This window comes from Nilaparvata lugens, chromosome X (assembly GCF_014356525.2).
Source record: "Nilaparvata lugens isolate BPH chromosome X, ASM1435652v1, whole genome shotgun sequence".
NCBI classification, from domain to species: Eukaryota; Metazoa; Arthropoda; class Insecta; order Hemiptera; family Delphacidae; genus Nilaparvata; species Nilaparvata lugens.
The window spans coordinates 47,338,477-47,364,831 of record NC_052518.1 but is presented as its reverse complement, the minus strand read 5'-3'; the positions used below and the strand labels follow the sequence as shown (position 1 = coordinate 47,364,831).

General features: G+C 34.8%; 1 protein-coding gene across 2 annotated transcripts in view; it reads left to right on the top strand.

The window, feature by feature from the left end:
* The window catches only part of LOC111053334 (plexin-B-like), a 170,810-nt gene that overhangs the window by 68,757 nt on the left and 75,698 nt on the right, over positions 1-26,355 (top strand). For both annotated transcript variants that reach the window (XM_039441246.1, XM_039441245.1), the window contains exon 10: positions 2,612-3,289. In XM_039441246.1, the coding sequence (XP_039297180.1) occupies positions 2,612-3,289 (678 nt within the window). The remainder of the gene's footprint in view (positions 1-2,611; positions 3,290-26,355) is intronic.

Genomic DNA, 26,355 nt, shown 5'->3' with positions numbered 1-26,355 from the left:
AATCAATCAGTCCAGTAGTTCAGACGTGATGATGCGTCAAACATAATTTTCCTACATCACGGAAAATTGGCTGGCTGTATGAGCCAGCTCTTTCCATTATTATAGTAAATATGATGGATAGATGGATGATTTATCAGTATCTTTGAATAAGAATAACTTTTGAACGGTTTGAGAAATCGGTGCGGTTTTGATGCGACAGAAAATCAGTTATTTTTATTCGAATAGGATCCCCAATCATACCTATCATCTAATGTCCCTTTTAAAAGAAATGTTCAGCTGCTTCTATACAACAACTGGAAGCATGACAAATTGAAAACTTGACGTAATGAAATCTCGAAGAACTGAAACTAGGCATACCATACCTAACCATCCTCGGTTAATTGAGAAACCATATGCAAAATTTCAAATTAATCAGTCAAGTATTTCAGACGTGATGATGCGTCAAACATAATTCCCTATTCCTTACGTGTATAAGCCAGTTCTTTCCTTTATTATATAGTATAGAAAACTGAAGAAGACATAATACTTGAAAACCTCACAGAATCATATTGATTTCTTTCAATACATCAATAAATTTAAGTATCGATTAGATCCTCCTCAATTTGAATCAGGCAGCCTTTTGTTTTCCCAATTTCAAACAAAATACCTAAAATACTCGTTTCATTGCGAATTTGTGTTTGATAGTACATTATAACTGAAGAATATAAATTATTACTTATTTTATTGTGATCTATTAACAATATTATTTGTTAATAAATATTGACAATATTGTTTTTCTTATTAAATTCAATGATAGGCCTACAGCATGAAGATGGTGTCCATTTCATTTGTACTGGTGGCAAAATTTTACATTAAAGATAAATTATTTGATAAAATCCAAGTTCAATTGTAATGAAAACAAATTCCTTCAAAAAATAATTGATAATAATACGTTTCGACGGAAAAAATTAAGAACAAAAAATTGGGAAGAATCGGGATTCGAACCGAGGAACCATCGCTCCGATAGCGAGCGTTTTACCGTTACGCCACACGGACGTTCGAAAATGATTGTCTTGTAACAGCATTATAACCTTCTCATAAAAAACACACTTCTGAGCTACAACAATGTAGCCTATGGAACTTCATGTACGTTAGCATAGATGAAATTTGAACATTAATTCTGTAAAATCTAGAAGGAAAATTGAAATTTGGGCTTCCAGGTGCACGAGATTGATATTTTTAGAATCTTTGTGCAAAATTTGGAGATCTAAATCATACCCGTTTTTCCGGTATGCAATCCACAAGTTGACATGTTTTTTGGTGCAAACAAACGAACACACGAACAAACATAACCCTACTCTCTCTTATTATATAGATGGGCGTAAGTACAATCAAGAATAAATTTTCCATTTTTCGACCGAATTCGACTTATGATGCATGATTTTGGACCGCCTTAACGAGCCGAGAAGAATGAAGTGTAGTATGATGATAAAATCTGAGCATTGTGTCAAAAGCTGTAAGTGTTTGAAATTTTGATCCTTGAAGTGTCCTTAAGCGCGCCTCTCCACTAGGAAATACTGAAATGAAGTGGACCTAACGGGTGATTCTCATAGAACATAGTCTCATAAACTTATTTTATTGTGCGAAATATCAATGTGAGGACAATGTAGTTGGTGATGATGGTTGAAGCTGAAAATTAGGTGTTTTTCACAATACAAGGAGCATTGTTGTTAGGTGTACCTGGAAATCTATATGAGGTAGAGCGATCTACCTGATCTCAGATTGTAGAGCACAAAAATACGTCCATAGGGATTTTGAATTATAGTTCTAAATGGTGACAATCGGAAGATATTGTTGATCAAAACCTAAAATTCTTGAAAATTGATTTTTTTTCAAATTTCACTCATTTTTGAAAAATCGTAACTCAGTGCTCATTGATGAAAGAAAGTTCCTAATGATTTCATTTTTTCAGAATTTTATAATTAAAAAAAAAGGCGAGAGCAAAATTTTCTGTCCGATTACGAGATTTGGCAGAAATAGCTGAGAACTGGAAAATGAGCCGAAAATACGAGGTTTTTGGGCCTCTCTGTATCTAGCACAAGGAAATTTTGCATGAAGAAAATGGTTCTGGACTTCTCTTATGTACCCAAATAATATATTAAATAATCAGAACTACAATAAATTATATTGTAAGCACACCCCCTTTTTTATGTTTATATTGACTGGACTATATCTCAAATTTGATTTTTTGAGACAACTGGGGCCTGTTTCATAAAAATTTAGAAGTCCTGTAATACAGGAACAGCTGATTTTATCGGCTGTATTGACCATGTAATTGGAATGGTGATTCTCCTGTATTACAGGACTTGTAACTTTTATGAAACAGGCCCCTGGTCTCTATTTGCTTTCCACATCCCATTTACAGACAAAAAAATCAATAACGAAAGCAAAAGTGAGCAACAAGTTGTTTATTTTTTTAATATTTCTGGAAGCAATTTTTAAAATCGGAGCAAGTAATTGCCCTGCTGCATTAAATACTTCGACGTGTGTGTAGCTAGCCTAAATCATCATTTTGACCACTGTGAGATTAGAGTTTTGTTGAGTTGATACAAGATGCTGATGTTGTTTGCAGATCAAACCTCTAAGTGGGCCTGTTGAAGGAGGAACTTTGGTAACGATCGAAGGAAGTAATCTCGGCCTGAAAGAGGAAGACGTCAAGGGAAAAATTCGAATCGGAGACACTCCATGCACTCTTGTCGAGTACGAGGTCTCTGTCAGAATAGTTTGCAGGACGGGGGCATCGGCCACTGAGAAGGTAGCTGCAGTCATCATTGGAAATCAAGCCGGCTACACTGAGTCATCAGTGCACTTCAGTTACAAGAACATAGTAGTGGTTGGAGTGTCGCCGTCAGTGGGACCAATAAGTGGGGGCACACAGGTGGCAATCACCGGCCAATACCTGAACATCGGCAGTGAAGTGGCGGCTTGGCTGGACTCGGTGCCCTGTCAGGTTGAGGCCGCACAAGCATCCAGCAGTCGCCTCACCTGTGTCACTTCTAATGTGCCCACACCCACTGCTGTCTCCACCATCACTCTGTCCATTGATGCGGCCAACCGCACTATAACTGCACACGACAACTCTCCACCATTCACCTACCGCCAGGACCCCACTGTGCTCGAGATCAAGCCGCTCAAGAGCTTCGTCTCTGGCGGCCGCATGATCACTGTGCATGGCACTAACCTCGACATCATTCACAATCCGGAGATGTTCGTCTATGCCGATTCCTACACCATGCCCATCAACAAATCCGTAAGTTCTGTCATTAAATAGTATTTCACTTCCTGTACTGTATTATTCTCGTGACTATTATAAACTTAATAGTTGTGATTTTCTGGACAAATAAGGACTGTATTTCTATTTTGAAAATAATTACATTAGTTAGATCAAACATGTGAAATACATTTTATGAGCTGACAATAGTTTCATGAAGTAGCAAATAACATTTTATTATTGACTAGCAGGTAACCCGTGCTCCGCAAGGGTCTATTTTAAAACTTGACAAACTGAAAACTTTTGACGTAATGAAATCTTGAAGAATTGAAAACAGGCCCATAACCATCCCCGGTTAATTAAGAATTTATATGCAAAATTCCAAGTTGGTCAGTTGAGTAGTTCAGATGTGATGCGTCAAACATAACTTTTCTATCCCGTACGTGTATAAGCCAGTTCTTTCTTTTATTATAGTATAGATATATGTAACCACCACTGTTGTATTAATGTGGTGATGCAACCATAGCAACCTTATTTTTTCAGTTTGTTATTTCCTCCTTTTCAACCATTCATGCTCAGTTCTAATTGATTGAAGCCTACATTTCTAAAAAGGTCTCTAATTCTATTATAATTATTATCAAAGAAAAGGTTGGGTCGTAATAGATAGTGATATTTTCCAACTTTTCAGGTATAAGTTTTCTAATTTTTCGACATCTGTTAGCAAATTCTCCATCTTTTTACTTTTTAAAATAATAATAATTAGCATAAATAAACTACGTCAAGTTTTTTTATGTTTATAGAAGGCATATTTAAAAAATTGTTATTAACCGATTTCCCCTGAATTGTATAAGCGATTGCCCTGCTACATTATATACTTCATCCAAATAATTTTTTTCCAAGATAATCCAATGTGAACTTTAGACGTGATGTGTTTCAAAAAGAATACATGATTTGACTATTTTTACATAGATATTATGTGTCATACATGACATGACAATGGATTTTTTCTTGAATTCAATTTTGAATATTATTTTAAAACTTGAAAGTTATAGTCGTGGAATTAATATTATTGACATAGTTGGTAAAGCCATTCAATTTTCAACGTGCAAGATAGATGTATGCTTTATCACGTTCAGAAAGGCAATATTATGATTTAACTCCATGCATCAAATACAAACTAGAGTGAGTTGGCTTTTGGTCTGTAAATCAAGCTCTTGGATGGAATCACATAAATCTTGGGTGGAATCACAGTTTTTGAATCTTCTGTTCGTGGTCCATCATCCGTCTGTTGTTAAAGGCTAGTTTTACACACATTCGGTTTCATTCGGTTCGGTTCGTTTTCTGTTCGTTGCCGAAAACAAATGAGACATTCATACATATCAGGTTCCAATTCGTACGGTTCTAACAAGATAATTTCTTCTCAAACAAAGCTGTGTTTGGATTTTCACAATTCATGCTGGTATTGAAAAGTAACAGCTGGTGTTCAAATAGTAAGATATGATTTCTTCAACTACAAAATGTTCAAGTTAATTTAAAATTGTGAACTTTTTGAATGGTTTGTTTTGGATTATGTTAATTTCGGACGTTCAGAGTGATTATTTTTTAAACTGAAAATTTGTTTCTTGTTTTATTTATTTATTCACAATGGAGATAACGTGTTTCCCCAAACATGTCTCCTTTACAATAAAAATCGTACAAATTCAAATGAAAAAATAATACAAATGAAAGATAATACTTATGCAAAAAGAAATAATACAGATAACAAAAATAGTACCTAACTCAAGAAATACAAAGATTTCAAATACTCATTGAAAAAAGTAAAAATAAAAAATATGAAGAATTCAATAATGTCAAAACTTATTTTGCTAAAATAAAAATTGAAGAATATATTAACAAATAATAAACAAAAATCTGGTGTGGCGCACTCACACAACTTTCCTTGCCGTTATGAAAATTGATCACCTTTCGCTAGTGTACACGCGCATCTCAAGTCTACTATTCAAAGATCATAGCCAGCTGGTGACAGGACAATAACGCTGGATACACACGAGATCTGCTATCTCTTCATAGTGAATGATTTAATAGAATCAACAGTTGCCAACAGTTTGCAATTGAATAATCACATTCTCTCAAATTTCAAGTTTATTTTCAATTTAAGGTGAAAATGTTTCTGAACATTATTTGTAGAGATTTTCATGCTCAATCTTTTCCACTTAAACTTTTTTGTTTAGATTGTATCTGAAGCAAGATAATTGGGAATCTAAAATCGAGCATAGATGGGGCGGAGCTCCTGAAATTTCTACAGATATGGGACTTGTGTCAGTTGATAGAGCTTATTAATGACTATTTTAAGTATAAATCTGATCAAAATCGTTGGAGCCGTTTTCGAGAAAATCGCGAAAAACCCTGTTTTTGACAACATTTTTGCCATTTTAACCGGCATTTTGAATTGCATTTGATCGAAATTGTTGTTCGTGTCGGATCCTTATAGTGTGAGGACCTTAAGTTCCCAATTTCAAGTCATTCCGTTAATTGGGTGATGAGATATTGTGTACACAGACGCACATACACACACACACACACACACACACACACACACACACACACACACACACATACAGACCAATACCCAAGAACCACTTTTTTGGACTCAGGGGACCTTGAAACGTAAAGAAATTTAGAAATTGGGGTACCTTAATTTTTTAACCTATGGTAATAGGGCAAGGAAAGTAAAAATTCAAAGAATACACTATCAATAGAATAATGAATTTATCTGAGGATTTATTTGGCGATTGAAACTTAGGAATTTGCATTTTGTAACATTTATCTTTAGTCCATTGACTTCACACCAATGGGAAAAATTGTCAATATCACCCTGCAATGCAAGTCTATCATCCACGTTCCTGATCTCCTTAAATAATTTAAGATCATCTGCATACATTAGGCAAGAGGAATTCTTGATATTGGAAGGAACATATTTATGTACAAAATGAACAAAAGGGGACCAAGATTGGATCCCTGAGGCAAACTCGAACAATCTAGATTTAAAATTTTTAATTTTAACATCCTTCATTCTTGATTGCAAGTAACTCAGTAGAAGGCTCACTAAATTATTACTGAACCCCATCTGCCCAAGCTTTCTCAACAATAGTTTATGACTAATAGTATCAAAAGCCTTGGATAAGTTGGTATAGATTACATCAACACGGCCTCCTCCATCCAAAACATGTGATATTTCATTACTGGAAGTTATTAGGTTGGTCACCGTTGAGCGACCTGGCAAAAATCCATGTTGCTCATCCGAGATGGTACTCTTGACCTGCCTAAATATAATTGTATGCAAATTTTTTTCCAATATTTTTGAAAATCAATTTAAAATAGAAATTGGTCTGTGATTTACAATATCAGTTCTTTTACCAGATTTAAAAACAGGTGTTATTCTCCATTTTTCCACTTTTGAGGAAATCTGCCAGATTTGACAGATAGATTTAAAATATAATGAATAGGTTTCACAAGAACAGGAGCACAGCCTTTTACAATAAACGTGCGTATTGCATCAGAGCCCTCAGAGCAGCAAGACCTTAAGGTACCTATAGCGGTAATAATCTCATTAACAGATATTGAACCTACACTAACATTCAAACCTGGGCTCCCAGACGCCTCCGGCCCCCTCTCGCGCCTTTCAGAGGCGATTGGCTTATCAGCCTCATATACAGATTGAAAATATGTTGCGAAACCCTCGACAATGTTTGAACGGGGCGATGTCAGTATACACCACCGTCAAAGACAGACACATCCATCCTAGCACTGAAAATCAGTCTTGTTTTGGCGGTGGCTACTTTTGTCGTTCTTGTGCTGAAAAAGAAGTGTCTTGTTTTGGCGGGGCGAGTCCGTGACTAATTTCTCTACCTGGAAAACAGTCTCTGGTTGTCGCTGTCAGCTTTTGTCGCTTATGTCAGTTAAGCTGGCAGAATAGCTAAGAAGTAAACTGGTTTCAATTTTGGCACAGACTGTACTTTCTTTGAAATATTCTGTTTATAACTTTTATATAACTTTGAAATAACTGTTTCGGTGTGACTGTAGAAATGTGTGTGTGACCACCATTGGACAATACTCCTGCGTGACATTGTCTCTTATCTCAACCTTATTCAGTTTTATTGCTTCCTCTCTCTTTCTCTCTCTCCCAATCTCTCTCTCTCTCTCTCCCTCCCTCACCCTCTCTCCATCACTCCTGCGCCTTTCTCTCTCTCTCTCTCTCTCTCTCTCCCTCTCTCTCTCCCTCTCTCTCTTTAACTCTCTCTCTCTTACCCGGTTGTGTGCTAATGCTCTCCTTCAAAACCCCTCAGGGTTTTGTTATTATTTCATACAATGCTTCAGACATAATTATTTTCAACCTATCTTGAATTTGACTTTCCCAAGCCTAGATTTGTAATTTTTTTTGTGTCAATAATATTCATTACTATCAACTCTTGCTTGTAATATTGTAAATTCCCCCATTCCACCGAGTAGGATTGTATAATATAGTTGATGTAGCATCGTACTGGAGGGTTGATGGTTGAATGTGAGTGAGAGAGGGCCGGCCGTGCAAAAAAATCTAGAACTGCAATTCAATTAAATCCTCACTTCTTCACTTTCTCACTATAGGCCTATATCCCTCAGAAACACACTCTCTTGTGAAATACACAATCCCCTACACTGAAATAATTTGACTCCTTCAAGTTATGTGCTCCCAACTTGATAATACCGCCCGTTGTTCTCTCAATAATATTTGTTGAACGAGCGTTAGCAAGTTCTTACTTTTTACTCAAGTTCAAAGTTGTTGCCAGTTTGTGGGTTTGCTTGTTTGCTTGAATGCACTACAATAACTCAAATCAAATTTTTTATTCACAATAAAAACAGTTGAGGGTCCTGCCAAACCCAAAGGTTTTTCGGCGGGTGCCCAATTACAGGAAAAAAATGAGTTACAAAAGATAAATAAACTTAGACAAGATAAATATTACACTTCAAAGATTTTAAGTAAAAAATGAAAGAAAACTAATACAAAATGCAAAAATAAAATAAGAAATATACATAATATTTTGATACAGAATTGATAAAAAAGGGAAAAATGAAATTTATTAGAAAGGAATGAAATAATAAGGAAAAGGGAAAAATTGTTTTACACAAGTCATAGAACATTTTTATCGTTGAGGCAGGCGGCAGTGACAATAAAAGGAAAATTTTAAAACTTCAGCCAGCAAAAATTGAAAAACTCTAATAATGTAAGCATATGCTGTCATTTTTTCTAACTTGACGTCTCTTAAATTATGTGTACGTTGGTAATATTACTAGTTTTATAAATTGATTGTGCTGTTATTATTGAGATACAACATTACATCCTTCTTAGAGTAATCACAAATATTTGGAGGTAGTCTGTTAAATAAGTAGGGAATTACATAATGTAGGGATCTTCTACCATAAATATTATTGAATCGTTGGGTACTACATATATTGACGGAGATCTTAAATTTTAGGGTGAGGGAGGAGCAAGGATTCTATAGTATAAATTTTCTTTGTGGATTATTACAATTTTGAAAAGATAGAAATGTTTGGGCGGTAAGGTATGATAGAATATTTGTAAGCTACGTGGGTTGTATGGATCAACATAGAATTCCTTATGTTTTCACTTTGTTCTAATAAAGATATACGTTTTTTCTTATCTATGATAGTTTTGAATACTTTTTGGTCATGATTGGGTTTCATTGCAACCAATGATATAATGATCGGAGATCTTTACATTGATGACTCCGATATGAGAAATAAAATTACTATATAGACGTAAGAATAAATGATCAATACAAGTTTGAGTGAGCAAACTTTGTCTGAGCTCTTCTCTTGTGACAGCAGAAATACCTTTTTTGCAACCATAAGAAAAAAGCATTGATTCATATAACTGTACAAATTGATCATTGGATTTAAGAATATCTAGGTTCGCATCACCGATAATGATAAGATTAGCTGTATTATCAACCTCAAGAATTAACTGCTCTAGTTCAGTAATGAAATTATCTTTATGAAAACTGTGTGGTCTATACAAACTTATTATATTGAGAGTCAGGTTATTAACATTGAAATTCAGCATAATATATTCTAGATTTTCTGAACTGAAATTTACAGATACTTCCTTGAAATTATTATTTTTTCATAAAAGCAACAAGGCCATGATAAAATGTGCTTGGAGCACACTTGAATACAGCTTTATAACCATTTATTTGAAAAAGGCTACTTAGGTCAGGATCGATATTGATTTCTGATAACAAAATAACATCGATATTCGCATTATAGATAGCTACAGTAAATTCGTCAAAATTCTGTCGCAATGATCTAATATTAAGGTAGATAATTTTGAACGGATAACTAATCTGTTGATTTAACAAGGAAGGGACGCTCTTATCAGCAAGCCAGCTATCGATTGTCGGAAACGTTTTGCATGGCAAAACCATCTCCTCAATTTGAAAATCATTGTCAATCATGATTGTAGTTGTTGATTAATTAAAAGGGGATTGCAATTATAATTTTGAGTTTACCTGGGATAGTATGTTCATGCATTACAGAGAATAGGGTGATAATACACATTATATAAAAAGAGATTTGAAATAGCAGATAACAGGAATAAGAAAACAAATTATGTAACTACAAAGCACTACAAGTACAAATATCTTTAAATAATTTTGTCAAGGTTATGTCATTGTTAAACAATATTGTCAACTTTATAGAGTTGATCGATCAGCTTCAAATTTTGAACACGCACTCTTCGAACCTTTTTACAGGTCAAGTTCGTTGAACAACAAAATATTTTACTCACTTCTTCGTCCTTTTTCAGGATATAAAAGTAACATTGAAAGTACTGCATGAGACATAAAAAAATTCTATAGGTAGCTTCAAAATTTTGGTCTGCCATCTTCGTTCCGCCACATTGAATCAAAAATTTTCTATGGGAAGGTTTTAATACAAGATCAAAATAAATAATTTCAAGAGACAATTAATGGTGGAAATCGCTCATCAATATATCAAACCGTTTCAAAGATATTCACATTCTAGTGTTGAAGTTTTTGGATATCTGTGATACAGAAATATTGCTCGCCTAGAACAGGATAGATTATTCATCACATATATCATTATCGTTTCCTAGCAACCTTTTTTGAGCGTTTATATAGTAGCTGCTGAGAGAGATTTATGTGATAGATATGTACCTGAATAATAATACTATTAAATACTATATTCGACTAAACAACGAGTGACCCATCTGAAGCGATTAAAAATATAAAAAAAGAAAAATGGGAATGCGAAAAATATTATAATATTTGGAACTCCATAACTTATCATTTAATTAAGAGACATTTATGGGATTAATAATTTTCTGAAAAACACGAATAATTCAGCAATATTGCACTAATAGTTTTAATTTTAGATGACTCTCTCCTGGATTATTGAGTTATGTGTTGGAGACTCCTCAGTGATTGCTGCATCATCTGAGAAAACTCCGTAAAAGTGATATCTGCTCGAAATTAACAGAATGCTCAAGTATTGACATTTAGAAGAAAACACCATTTCATTTAATGTTCATTGAAATCGACCACATCAGTATTTACTCGTATTTACTCGTTAATGTATTAAGATTTGAGAAGATAATATGAACATCTTATTGGTTTTTCTCTCAATGATTGAAATGAATGGCTCAATTGCTTTTATATAATTATGAAAATATCACAGTTTATTTCATTCCAGTACAATTATCTTGTTTCACAATCCATTTCTAAGTAGAGCTCATAAGTATCGTAATCTTGCCATACAATAATTGAAGTTGATTTCATATAACTTCAGTGGTGCCATTTCATCAATGCCAGTGGGGGAGGGGGGCAAAAACCAAGAGGTATTGGGGGGGGGAATACCCCCAAAGGATACAGGGACCTGGGTTTTCCCCATAAATGTTACATTCGAAGATGTTATTATATGCTTCATTTTTTCCAATTTTATACAAATGTGATTGAAGTATCAATACAAACATATACATTATCAATCAATCTCTTTATTCAAAACATACATCAAAATGTACATGAATGCGTCTTTCTTTATTATTTTCAACAAAATAATAAAATAAATACAATTAAAAAAACAAAATACATCAACAATAGGTAGTCTAAATACATAATGGGTTGGCACTATAAAATTCTTCATAACTGTATAATTCTAATTCCACGATATACTTTTTCAGTTTGTTTTCAAACCTAGTAATATCTTTTTCATGATTGATCTTAGTAGGAAGGTAAGTAATGAATTTGATGCCCATATAGGTTGGGCTTTGTTTGTACTTCTCTTTACTATGTTCTTTGATGATAAAGTTGTTCCTATTTCTTGTATTATAGTCATGCACACTGGATTGCCTGGGGAATTTGTCTTCATTATTTTTTACGTGTAATATTGTTTTATAAATATAAAGTCCATACACCGTCATTAATTCTAACTTTTTAAAAAATGTCCTGCACGACTCTTGTCTATTTAAATTAAATATTTTTCTTACTGCTTCTTTTTGGAGTTTTAATATCCTATTCAAGTTGAATGCACTAGTCCTTCCATAAATCTAAATGCCATATGAAATATGAGAGTGGACAGTGGCATAATACACGGATCTCAAAGTTGATAAATTACAAATGGGTGCCAGCCTTCTTAGTGCAAATATTCCTGTACTTTTTTTTTACATACTCTTGATACATGCTCTTCCCAATTGAGTTTGTTATCTAGATCTAGGCCTAAGAATTTTATGTTACTTAGGTTATTTAGCTTCACTGTACTTTTTCTTTTGGGACTTCTACAGGTGAAATGTACAAATTTCGTTTTATCATTATTCAGTAAAAGGTTCATTTTACTTAAAACGTTTTTTAAAAGCAATATTGTGTCATTACATTTTTCTTCGATTATATCAAAATCTTTGTCGAATATGCTTAAACTAATGTCATCAGCGTACATACAAAATTTAGTATTTTCAATTACATCTTTCGCATATTTTGGTAATCCCCCCAAGTATCAAAGGAACAAAAATGGCCCCAAAACAGATCCCTGCGGAACAGAGTAGTTCATGTACTTTAAACTAGATTTAATATCACTTACTTTATTTTCATCATAATACTTTATATTTACATATTGACTTCGACCCACCAAATATGATTCTATCCAGTTGAGCTCTTTTCCCCAAATTCCATAAGTTTCTAGTTTTTTTTTTAATAATATTCTGTGATCTACAGAGTCAAATGCTTTTGTTAAATCTAGGAAGGTGCCAACAAACATAGTTGCTTCTGATGGTCAGTGAGTGAACACGTGTGCAGTTCGGCTCCATTGAAAAGCGTTATTTTGTAGAGTTATCTTGTTAAAATCGATTCGAGCTTTACATTAGTGCATTAAGTTTTTCACATAGTTTAATAAAATATTTTTAAAAGTCTGATTTTCTTTGTAATTACGCAGTAATTACAATAAATAGTATTACATAACCTCCAATTAGTTTGACCACAGTTTGGTTTATCTATTGCAACATGGTGAAGAGCAACGGTAAGAAGCAGGAAACTCCCACACAAAAGGCAGGTAGGCGTGCAACGGTACATGTGTCAACGACCCCTCCCTGTCAAGACACAACGCAACTGGCCGACGAAATTCTACAGAGGATAAACAAGGATCTTCCAATCCGAATTGGATCGATTGCAGGGTGAGAATAATGAACTTCGGCAGAGGATGGCAGCAATTGAGAAGGAGACAGAATTAAAAATCGACGATCTTGAACAATATGGTCGCCGTACCTGCCTGCGATTCTTTGGAATTCCGGAGACCAAGGGGGAGTCCACCGACCAGATTGTTCAGCGAGTCTGCAAGGAGAAGCTGAACGTGGAGTTGAAGATCGACGACATTCATCGTTCGCATCGAGTGGGACCAATCCAGCAGCCAGGTCAGGACACGGGCAGAGCAGCCGGCAAGGAGCGTCATCGTCCCATCATTGTGAGGTTCGACGGCTACCGGACGAGGCAGAGGGTGTTCGCAGCCAAGCGGATGCTCAAGAACACTGGCATCACCGTGAGGGAGGACTTGACGAAACACCGACTGGCACTCTTGAACGCAGCAGCAAACAAGTACGGGATAAGAAACACGTGGACAGTCGATGGCCGCATCAAGTACGCCGTCGGAGAGGGACCTGGACGACGCATCTACACCGCCGTGTTTCTTACCGACCTCCAGTAAACACTTCACGGTGTTGGCACGTCATATCTTCCTACTAAAGGTGAGCTCTCATTATTTCAATTGTGCCTCTTCATGTAATCATCACTCTTCTCTCTTTTCATTTTTTCAGTCTTTTATTTTTTGTTGGACAATTGCCCTATAGATACCATTTTTACCAAATTAATTTTTGCTATTTGAACATATATAATACTGTTTTCATGGAAAAAATATAACTGGATTCTATGTTTACGAATCTTAAAATTAATTTTTGCTTTTTTGAACATATATAATACTGTTTTCATGGAAAAAATATAACTGGAATAAAGCTATATCAATTTAGTTATAGCAATTATTCATCTAGTATACTGAAACGTTTTTACTGATTGAATCATCCAATACTCAATCAGGAAACTAGTATTCCATTAGACATAACCGAATGATGTTTCCAGCTAATCCAATGTGTCACTTTTTATCTAACGATAGCATAGTACAAAAATAGAACCTTTTCAACTGCAGATAAAATTATGAAAATTGCTCCGAAACCTAAGTTCACTTTAATAATACATTTATAACCTATTTCGAATTGCTGAGTTTATAACGCTTCTTCCTCATCTCAGTTCATTGTCAATCCATAATCTATTAAATTCATTTCTGTTTATCAACAAAGCCTGAATCCAGTCTCCACATGTATATTACTAGTGTGTATAGAAAACTTACAGCAGGATTCAAGTTGATTTTTCGTGGAATTGATAACAATAACAGAAATAACAGTCATCGTAATAATGACGGTAAACTTATGATTGGCACTTCTATTGTGATTTTCACCATAGTCACATTCCAACCTTCTATTCGCGTATTCTATTTATATATTCGTTATTCTGTTTTCTTTTATGCAGTATTACCTGTCTGTAACTTCTATTATTTCTTCTCTTCCTACCTCTTCTCATTCTGACCTCCCTCCAAATTAGCTCAATTCATGCTCAAAACTAGTTATACTGTATATTTTTAATAATATAGACATGCTTACTTCATTTCTATACCAGATCATTAACACTGTACTCTATGCTATCTGTATCAATCCCTTCGCTCTCTCTTACTCACTCCCTCTCTCTCTCCTTTGGTTTTTCTCATCCCTCCAATTTCATTTTCTTATTATCTACCTCATTTTATGCACCGGATATTTACTACTTTCTTCTAATATCTCTCTCTTCATCCACCTTTTTAGACAATAATCTTACATAATCTCTGTGTATTCTCACACAGCTTAGTCCTCTCTTCACATTCTTCTCTCTAACAACCGTCAACTGCAATTTGAAATCAATCTACTGATTCATATTTCTCGTTCTCATTTTCCATCTCTCTGTACACTCTCTTTTAATTGTCTATCCTCTTAATGATTTTCATATACTTTCTGTACTTTTTTCTGCTGTGTTTCTGCTGGAGTTTTCTTCCTGTTTTCAGACCTGGTTCCTGTGACTTCTCGCACGCGCTCTCTCTTGCCGCCGCCCTGGCTCTCTCTCGCTCCCCCACCTGCTCGCTCCCATCAGCATCTACCACTGCAAACTGCCCACCACATTGGATTATCTGCTGGACTCTGACATGAATAAAGGAATCTGATTCTGAATCTGAATCTCGCTCTACCTCCACTTGGACCCGATTCTTCAACTACCGGATACCTACTCGCTGTATCTCCACTTGGACTAGATCTCCCACTACAAGTTCTTCCTCAATCTTCATCTTATTCACCATTAGGATTATTCATCACCGGAACTCCACACATCTACATCTTATTGTGTTTAGTGAATTTTTTGAACTAGTGCTATAAACTAGTGAAGGGAGCCGAAATGCCAAGGCATACTGAATGCACTCGAATCAAGAGACTTTTTCATTTAGGTTAAGTTTTATCAGTTTCATCCCCATTTTCCCCGTCATGTGTCGTTCTGAGGTCGGTTCACGATTTGTCTGCTGCTTCCATGATGCCTCTCACTGACACGTCAGCTCGCTCGCCCTCAAGTAGGTATGATTATTTCAATAATAGTAATAATGACGCAGGTATGTTTCTAGCAAATAAGCTCCACTCTTTCAAAAAACTTTTCAAGGCTGCTCACCTTAACGTACAATCCCTCAGCTGCCACATTGATGAACTCAGAGCAATCTTCCGTTTTCAGGACTTCAATATAATCGGAATTTCCGAATCATTTTTGAAGCCTAGTATTCCATCAAATTTTGTTGCTTTGCTTGGATATAATCTTTTCCGGAATGATAGATTAAATAAAGCTTGTGGGGGTGTAGCAATTTATGTGAAAGATGGTATCAAAACAAAAGTTTTAATCACATCTAAACAAGAGTATTGTTCCAGACCAGAGTTTATGCTACTTGAATTATCCTTATCTAGTACTGATAAATTACTCGTTGGTATCTGTTATCGCCCACCAAAAATAGGTCATTTCACAGATTTCGAAAGTGCCTTGCTTTCTCTTATGCCTTGTTATAACCGTATACTAGTTATGGGGGATATGAACACTGACTTGAACATGACAAATCAGAACTTTGACTACTATCAACTGACTACAATTTTCCAATGCCTAAACATGACTATTTTACCTCTCGATCCAACTCATCATACTAATGAATCAGACACACTCATTGACCTTCCCATTGTTAGTGATCCCAATGAGGTTGTTCAAGCAGGCCAAATCTCAGTCCCAGCTATTTCTAGACATGATTTGATCTACTGTGTACTTTCCCATAAGATACCCAAGCCAGAACAGAAAATTATCACTTATAGAGACTTCAAAAACTTCTATGAAGCCGCCTTCCTGACTGATGTGGCTCAGACTCCATGGCATCAAATTGAAGCATTACCCTCAGTTGATGACATGGTCAAGACTTTCGAGAATTGGACTTTGACTTTGTATGACAAACATGCACCTTATGTGACAAGGAGGATTAATAGAAAACGACGAGTACCGTGGATGACTGAAGACATACTTAAGATGATGGGACGTAGAGACAAAGCACATAGAAAATTTAAAAAGACATTTGACTTGGACAGTTTGATAGAGTATAGGAGCCCTAGAAATAGAGTTAAACAGGAATTACGGAACTCAAATACTAGGTACTTGAATTCGTTCATGACAAACAATAGACAAGACTCTAAATCACTTTGGCAGGGAATAAAAGAATTCGGGCTTGGCAAACAGGAATTGAATCCCCAAATTGACTCACCATTGAACAATATAAATGACCATTTCGTTTCACACTCCAACCAACGCGACGAAGTTGTCATTGCTAATCATATCGATGATCTTGAAGAGCAGGTTACAAACTTAGATTTACCAATCACTGATCAATTTCATTTCCATCCAATCTCAGAAGAAGACACTTTCAAAGCAATTCAACGTATTCATAGTAATGCTATGGTTGTAGACAAAATTCCTATTAAATTTATCAAGAAGATGTTATTTGCTGTTTTACCAACCATTACATACATTTTCAACAAGTCACTTGAAGAAGGCATTTTCCCTGAAAACTGGAAGTTTGCTCTGGTTCGCCCTCTAAATAAAGTTCCATCACCCAATAAAGTTGAGGATTTTAGACCAATCAGTATTTTACCTGCATTGTCCAAAGTGCTAGAAAGACTCATTCATGCTCAAGTTGTAAAATTTCTAGACACCAATAGTAAGCTTTCATAACTTTCAATCAGGCTTTAGAAAATTCCATTCAACTGAAACAGCTCTGCTTCGTGTCACTAATGATATATAAGGTTAGCTATGGACCAAAGAAAATGCACCATCCTCACCCTATTTGATTTTTTTAAAGCATTTGATACTGTTGATCATACAGTCCTTCTGAATAAGTTGGCTATTCTTGGTTTCAGTCACAACTCGTTAGTTTGGTTTAAATCCTATCTATTAGGTAGGAAACAATGTGTATCTGTCGGTGACAAAAAGTTTACTTGGAAAAACGTTATGCATGGAGTACCACAAGGTTCAATTTTAGGCCCTCTCCTCTTCACTTTGTATGCTAATGACCTTTCTTCCATTATCAAATTCTCCAGTTTCCATACTTATGCAGACGACCTTCAAATCTATTTAAGCTGTCCCATAACAAAAATTAACGAAACAGTTGGAATAATGAATCAGGATATCAATTCGATAGTGGAATGGACAAAGAAAAATGGCCTTAAGCTTAATCCCATCAAAACACAGCCCATTTTAATTGGATATTCTCGTCTTATAAGCAATATTGACCTTGAATCGATTCACAAAATTAGTGTAGATGGTAATGACATTCCTTACTGTAGCTCAGTTAAAAATTTAGGCATTACTATGAATAATACTCTTTACTGGTCAGAACAAGTGAACAAAACTTTTAAAAAGGTATTCTCAGCCATGCATGCATTGAAGAAAATGCACGATATTCTCCCTAGAAACATTAAATTATTATTGGTTCAATCCCTCATCTTCTCACATTTAATGTATTGTAATTCTGTTCTTAACGATATGCAAGTCACTCTGAATGATAAACTACAGCGTTGCCAAAATTATTGTCTACGTTTCGTCTACTCTCTCCAACGCCATGATCATATCACCCCAGCCCACATTGCTAGTTCAACATTAAAGCTTCCCAATCAAAGGCTTTTTCGAATAGTCAAGCTTGTTAGAGATATCTTGAAATCCGGTAATCCGAACTATTTTAAAGATGATTTCAAATTTGTCTCTGAAGGTAGGAGGATAGATGCTTCACATACTAGAACCGGAGAAAGTTCTTTAAGGATACCCAATCATCGAACTACTATTTTCACAAAATCCTTCTTAGTCAGTGCCTGTCGTGCATGGAATGCACTTCCTGTTTCTATCAGGTCCATCGAGAGCCTGACTTTAAAAAAACATCTTTTGGAACAAATGACTGAAACTGTCTGGCCCTAGAACGATCACATGACAACCATCCCCCACCCATCCCACAAATACAAACCTTTAAACCTGTTATAGAACGAATTGTATATATATATATATATATATATATATATATATATATATATATATATATATATATATATATATATATATATTATATAAACTCATGTTATTTCAATTATCCACTGCATACTGCTGTATATTACTGAAAGTTGATTACCCTGATCTACTTTCAGCCTACTTCATTTTATTAATCAATTATTTGATCTTATCTACCTATATAATTATTTTACTTTATCAATTTTCTGGTTTTTTCTCTTAAATATTCATATTGATTAAAACTTTCACAATATTTCCATTGATAAATAAATCCTTAGTTTAAATAATGAAATTAACGTTTTGGTAGAGAGTTAGTGGGGAGGATATTTTAATATTCTTTCCGAAGAATGGACATTGATATGTCCAAAGCTCCGCCAATTTATGTAGATGCATAACAATATAATTATTATCTATAGTTATTATATTACAAATTGCTTTTTCATATCATATACAGTTCAATAATTATTTTCTTAGTCTATATCATGTAAATTCATCTATAATTTTGCTGTATTGTAAGCTATTGTATATAAGTGTATAAGACAGTATATATTGTAATCTACATAAAGTACTCAATCAATCAATCAAACAATGCTGTACCCTTTGTCCAATTTCTCTAAAATATTTTCAATAAACTATATCAAGGTAGTCGTTGTAGACCTGTTTTTTCTGTAACCATGCTGTTCCGCGTCTAGTAATTTGTTTGTTTCAAAATAATTAATAAGCTGTATTAGCATACTTTTTTCAAATATTTTTGCTATTGAAGGTTGAATTGCTAAAGGTCTATAATTTAAAAAATCGTAAGGATCTCCTTTTTTGAACACTGGTATCACTTTTGATACTTTTAGTTCATTTGGATACTTACCAAGAGTAGTATGAGTGATGCGTTAATTACATGTAGTAGAGGCTAATTAGGAATGATTTAGCTTCTTTTATAATTCTCATGGGAATTTCATCATACCCTGCTGACCACTTTGGTTTAATTGAATCGATGATATTGGAAAATGGCTCTTCATCAATTGTTTTGGAGATAAACTTGAAATTTGTAATATGTAGCTCTTTATCATTTATTGGTGTGCCAGATTTGCTTAGATTCGGTACAACATGAGTATTGACCATTTCTACAAAATTAGTGTTAAGCATATTTGCGACATCATATGGATTATCTATAACTAAATTGTTATTCCTGAGTAAAATATTCTTGCAAACCTTATCATTTTTGTTTTGTGTCTCGGTATTCACCATATGCAAATTGTTTTATTTACATTTGTTGAATTTTTTAGTTTAGCTTCAATGTGTTTGGTTTTCTTTAATTTAATAGTTTTTCTAAAGCGTTTCTTATGAGCTTTTAAATTTTCCTTCAAATTGATATCACTTTTATTTGTCCTAAATAATCTATTAGCTTGTATGAGAATTTGAAAGCATTTTGAATTGCATTGGCAGTCCCTTCAGGCCCACTTGTGAAGTCAATATTAAGTGACTTCTGAAAATTTTCAGCAACTTGTTGATAATAGTTATTAAAGAGATTACAAATATCTGTACTATCATATATGAACTTTCCACAGTTTTTCATGTTTTTAGGGGTAGTGGTAAGGACATGCTCTTGAGCTACGTTCCTGTCCCTATTTATCACATCCCACACTGCAGTGTTGAAGTTCACACTACTTTTCAGTATTTCTGCTGTTTTTTTTTTGTATTTAGCTTCCTTAACTTCTTTCATATAACTTTTTTCTACAGCTTTATAATTTTTCTCACTTATAACATTTCTTGCTATTTCAAATTCATTGTATGCTTCCCTTATCTCTTTGTGCCAGAACATCTTCAGTAATCCACTCTTCCATCTTGTTCAATTTATTTTTTACTAGGACGTTTTTTAAAGGGCAGCAAATACTAATGTGAAATCTTGAAATACTAATGAATTTATCATATTTATCATTTAAATCGTCTATGCCAGAAACAATACTCCAATTTTGCAATAATAATTTCTGTTTCAAACAATTAATATTACCTTGTTCACATTCTTGAATTACCTTCATTAATTTACTGACTCTAGCTTTATTATGACCCTGAATTCTTACATCTAAACTTTGGTAATCATGGTCAGATAGTTGTGAATTACCTAATCTGATTCTACAGTTATCTATATTTGTTAGGATGTTATCAATAATTGTACATGAGGTTCTCGTCACTCTGGTATATTCATGAACTTTTATTTCTAAGTTATTCATATTTATAATATCTTTAATATCATCCGTCATCTTGTTTAAACCTGATGGAATTTATTTATAAGTGTCAAGTAGGCGTTCGGTTCTATGCGGTTTTTATTCGGTACCGAATTACCGTTTCACACTGTTTAATTCGACAGAGGCTGGCTCAAACAGCACTCTGGTTTGTGGACTGTATCAATTACATCGAGAATTTTTTGGGTTGTCTGGTGTCGGGTAGCAAGTTGAACAATTAAAATGGCTAAGTGCACAATAACATAGGCCTACCTTCATGTCCAAATCCTCCTTGCTTCCAGGATCCCGGGTCCAGATCACAATACGAGACGAGACGACACTTATAATAAATCACAATAAATAATCAATAGATCACTTTGCAAAAATCGACATTAGGAGAAGTGAGCTGTTCGATTGGCTGTCAATCAGCAACTGGCGGCAATTATGCTATGCGCATCACCCTTCAATTGCCCCCTCTACCACACAATGCCAGACAACAGAGCAACATTGATATAACATCTGAACATTCCGCCCACCTTGGAAGAACTTCCAATAACAAAAAAAAAAAAAAAAACCACCAATAACGAACCCTACTAGGGAAACTAGGAAAAAAAGGAAAATATCTTCACTTCTCAGGGGCCCTTGAGGAGACTTATAAAAAAGGAGTAGGAGGCCCATGGAAAGGAGAGGATGGGACGAGAAACAATGACTATATACAACCACTAGAGATAAAAACAAGAAACAAAGCAACTTGGGAACCTTTCCCACATGTAAAACGAGAAACAAAAAAAAAACTAACCACTAAACTTATTGAAGTTCCCTTCAATAAGGCCTAATCTTCATCAATACATACCCTATTGACAGCCCTAGTTAGACTTCCCTTTGCAGTCTGTACCTCCACCACTCTCACAACTCCATCCTGTCCAGGGAATATCTTTGTTATTCGGCCATGCCTCCATTGTAGAGGGGGTAGGTTACTTTCCTTTAAGAGAACCATACTTCCAATATTAACATTACTTTGTTTTTTGTACCATTTTGTTCGGGTTTGCAAGCTAGATACATACTCCAATTGCCAACGTTTCCAGAATGAAGATACAATTCTTTTGAGTAAACTCCATCGATTTCTTAAGTTCACCGGTTCAATTGATTCCTCTGGCTCTGGCCAAACCTTTGGGCTTTCCATGAGTACAAAATGACCTGGAGTTAACACACTTAAATCTCTTGGGTCTGAACTAACAGGAGTCAATGGTCTTGAATTCAATATCCACTCAATTTGGGTTAATACAGTACTGAATTCTTCATACGTTAGAATTTGGTTACCAACTGCAGCCTTGAGCAATCTCTTAGTAGATTTTATTCCTGCTTCCCAGATTCCTCCCCAATGTGGAGCTGCTGGAGGGTTGAATACCCACTTGATTCCTCGATTACCCAGCTCTCTAGTCATCTCCTCATTGAACCTTGATGCTTTTGTGAGCTCATACAATTGTGACAGTTTTCGGCTTGCTCCCACAAAATTGGTACCACAATCACTATACATAGTGTGAACAGTGCCTCTTCTTGCTAGGAATCGTTTCATAGCAGCTAGAAAAGCATCTGTTGATAATTCCGAGACTAATTCTAGTTGTACAGCCCGAGTTCAAAGGCAAATAAATAAACAAACATATGCCTTGTATATTCTAGCCTTCCTCAGTCGCCCTAGCATTATATCAAAAGGTCCACCATAATCAACCCCTGTATTTAGGAATGCCTTGACTCCTTGCAGCCTAGCAGACAGGAGGTTCCCATGAGTGGTTGTTGCCCAGTGGGTTTTGCACAAAAGCATTCCATGCATTTAATTGTTCTCTTACGAATTATGTCCCTTGCTCTCAAGATCCAAAATTGTCTTTGAATGACTGCTTGCAAATTAGCTGGGCCAGGATGTAAATACAGTTTATGGTAGTGATCTATAATCAAATTTGTCACATGATGAGTTTTTGGGAGCAACAATGTGTATTTATTTCTATCAGATAGGCTTGAATTTCTCAGTCTTCCCCCCACTCTTAGTAACCCAGTTGAATCCATAAAAGGGTTCAACTGTTCAAGACTTTTTGTGATGGATTTATCGTTTGATTGTATAGCAGCTATAGCATCGGGAAATGATTCTTTTTGTACTAATGCAATTATAGAGAGCATTGCTTCATTCAACTCTTCAGTGCTCAACGGACCTGTATGTTTGCTAGCTTTATTACAACAATTGTGAATGAACCTCTAAATTAGGGATGGGTATTGAAAGACAAAACATCGATGTTTTGAACATCGATGTTTTTTTCATCCTAACATCGATAAGTGAAAAACATCAAACAGTAAACATCGATGTTTTTGAACATCAATGTTTTTAAACATCATTTATTGCCCTACGTTTTTATGGATGATACATAAAAAAGGGGGTGTGCTTGCAATTTATATTGCAGTTCTGATTTTTTAATGTATTATTTGGGTACATAAGAGGAGTCCAGAACCAATTTCTTCATGCAAAATTTCCTTGTGCTAGATACAGGATAGCCCAAAAATCTCATATTTTCGGCTCATTTTCCAGTTTTCAGCTATTTCTGCCAAATCTCTCCCAGATTATAAAATTTTGAAAAAATGAGATCACTCGGAACTCTCTATCTCCAATGAGATATTAGTTATTATTTTTCAAAAATGATTAAAATTTGAAGAAAAAATCAATTTTGATGAATTTTAGTTTTTGATCATCAATATCTTCCGATTGTTACAATTTAGATGTATATTTCAAAATCATTCTAGGCGTATTTTTGTGCTATACAATCTGAGATCAGGTAGAGCGCTCTATGTCATATAGATTTCCAGGTACACCCGACAACAATGCTCCTTGTATTGTGAAAAACACCTAATTTTCAGCTTCAACCATCATCACCATCTACTTTGTCCTCACATTGATATTTCGCACAATGACATAAGTTCATGGGTAAGAATCACCCGTTAGATGCACTTCATTTCAGTATTTCCTAGTAGAGGCACGGTTAAGGACACTTCAAAAATCAAAATTTCAAACACTTATAATTTACTTTTGACACAATGCTCAGATTTCATCGTACTACACTTCATTCTTCTCGGCTCGCCGAGGCGGTTCAAAATCACGCATCAACAGTCAAATTCGGTCAAAAAATAGAAAATTTATTATTGAGTGTAGGTACTTAAGCCCATATTCAATAAATAAGAAATGGCCAATTTCTATATTCAAAGCTATGTATCTCGGTAACCCCTTATTAAAAATTATTACATGATATTGAAATGTACAATAGAATTTTCTATTTCATATGCTGTAAGCAATTCATGGAAAAATATGTTCTTGAAGTGAGATTTGATTGTTGAAAAAAATCCGGAAATTGTAGATATTTTTCTCATATTAACGGTTTTGGCAGTTCTATGATAGCGAAAAGTGATTCAAGATGGATTTTATGCAACTGAGCTCGTAGAGGATGAATATTTATCTACAATTTGTAATCAATCGTGAGTTTCTATGATGTATCAGACTCGTTTTAGAAACTTTCGATCAACAGTAAAATTACAAAAAAAATGTAAAAACTGAAATCGCCATTTTAAAAATCTTAACTTCCAAATTGTTTTGGAATCGAAAGTATTATTTATTGAAGTGGGTAGAGGGGGACAATTTTTACATTCTCGCTAGATTTGGAAATTTTATCAGAAGTATTTCACAAGACATGCAACTTTGAATATAGAAATTGGTCATTTTTTGTGTATTGGAATATGGGCTCAAGTACACTCAACAATAAATTTTCCATTTTTCGACCGAATTTGACTTATTATGCATGATTTTGAACCGTCGTGACGAGCCGAGAAGGATGAAGTCTGATGAAATCTGAGCATTGTGTCAAAAGTTATGTGTTTGAAATTTTGATCCTTGAGGTGTCCTTAAGCGCGCCTCTCCACTAGGAAATACTGAAATATGAAATAGTGTATCTTAAGGGTGATTCTCATAGAACATAATCTCAAGAACTTATGTCGTTGTGCAAAATACCAATGTGAGGACCATGTAGTTGGTGAAGATGCTTGAAGCTGAAAACTAGGTGTTTTTCACAATACAAGGAGCACTGTTGTCAGGTGTATCTGGAATATGAGATAGAGCTCTCTACCTGATCTCAGATTGTAGAGCAAAAAAAGAGCTTTTAAAGTGACTACAATTTTATCTGGAGCTATTGTTCCAATATTCTAACAGTTACTAACTGGAATCACAGCAATTTTGGACTTGTGGTATTCAAGTAACAGTCTTTCTAATAATTGAAGTCAGGTTGTGACTAGAAAGATACATCAACTCTAGTTCACAAGATTTGTCATTTTCATGGTCTAGTCTGAAACCTCTCGGGATATCCTTGAGGATTCGGTCTTGAAATTTCACCCAAAGCTAATTTAAGCAATCATTGATACTCATATCATATTCATTCAATAAATGATAGATTTTTTAGGAAATGGAAATGGATTAAGTTTTTTTATATTGATATCTGCACTCCTTACAATATGAGGATCTCTTTTCCAGAGCTAGATTGATTAGTGTTAAACACATGTTGAGTAAGTAAGAAAAATTGTAGTAAGAAAAAACTCTTTCTTCCTAAGAAACGAAGAATCCGACCTCTTATTCAATTCTAAATAACTGACTATCTAACCTTGACACAGACCACAGAAGTAATGTAAATCTTCAAGAGTATCCAACAGTCTCACATAAAAATACAGAGAGCCTGATTGAAAAATAAGAATAGCAATCTGCAGGAAATCAAAACTTATGCGAGATCTTTCACAAGAGTGATCTATATTCACGAAAAACACTTAGCAGAATACTACACTAAATATGATAAAGATAATTATTATAATTCTGTTACTATTGCTTATTGCCCTCAAGATAATCCTCTTCAAACAAAAATATAAAAAAAAACTTGTATCAAATTAAAAAATTAGAATTGTTTTTACTTTTTAGTTGGGAAAAACATCGGATGACCGATGTGTAGGTAAAACCATCGATAAGTGAAAAACATCGAACAGTAAACATCGATGTTTGATGTTGAAACATCGATGTTTTTAAACATTGATGTTTTTAAACATTGATGTATCGATACCCATCCCTACTCTAAATCCATGCTGTCACTCTCTTCAATACAGTCAATGAGGAAAATTTATTTATAAGAAGAAGTTCATGTGAGGGCTCTTTACTCTGTGTTGCTAGTGTAATTTTTCTTGCTTCCAATTCAATCTGTTTGGAATTTTCATCATCATTACCGTGGAGTTGGTGTGGCCAGCACTCCAGTGGTTTGGCTAACCAATCAGGACCATTCCACCACAGAGAATTACCAATCAATTCGTTGGGCAATAGTCCACAACTAGTACAATCAGCAGGATTACATTCGGTTGGCACATATCTGAATTGCTCTGTAGACAGGTGTTCCTGTACTTGACTTACACGATTTGCCACAAACATAGCCCAACAATGAGGTGAAGACCGAATCCAACTCAGTACCACGGTTGAATCAGTCCAAGCTGCAATATAATCTATGTTTATAATTTTTGAGAGCACTTCTTGAACTTCATGTAATAATCTAGCTACTAGGACAACCGC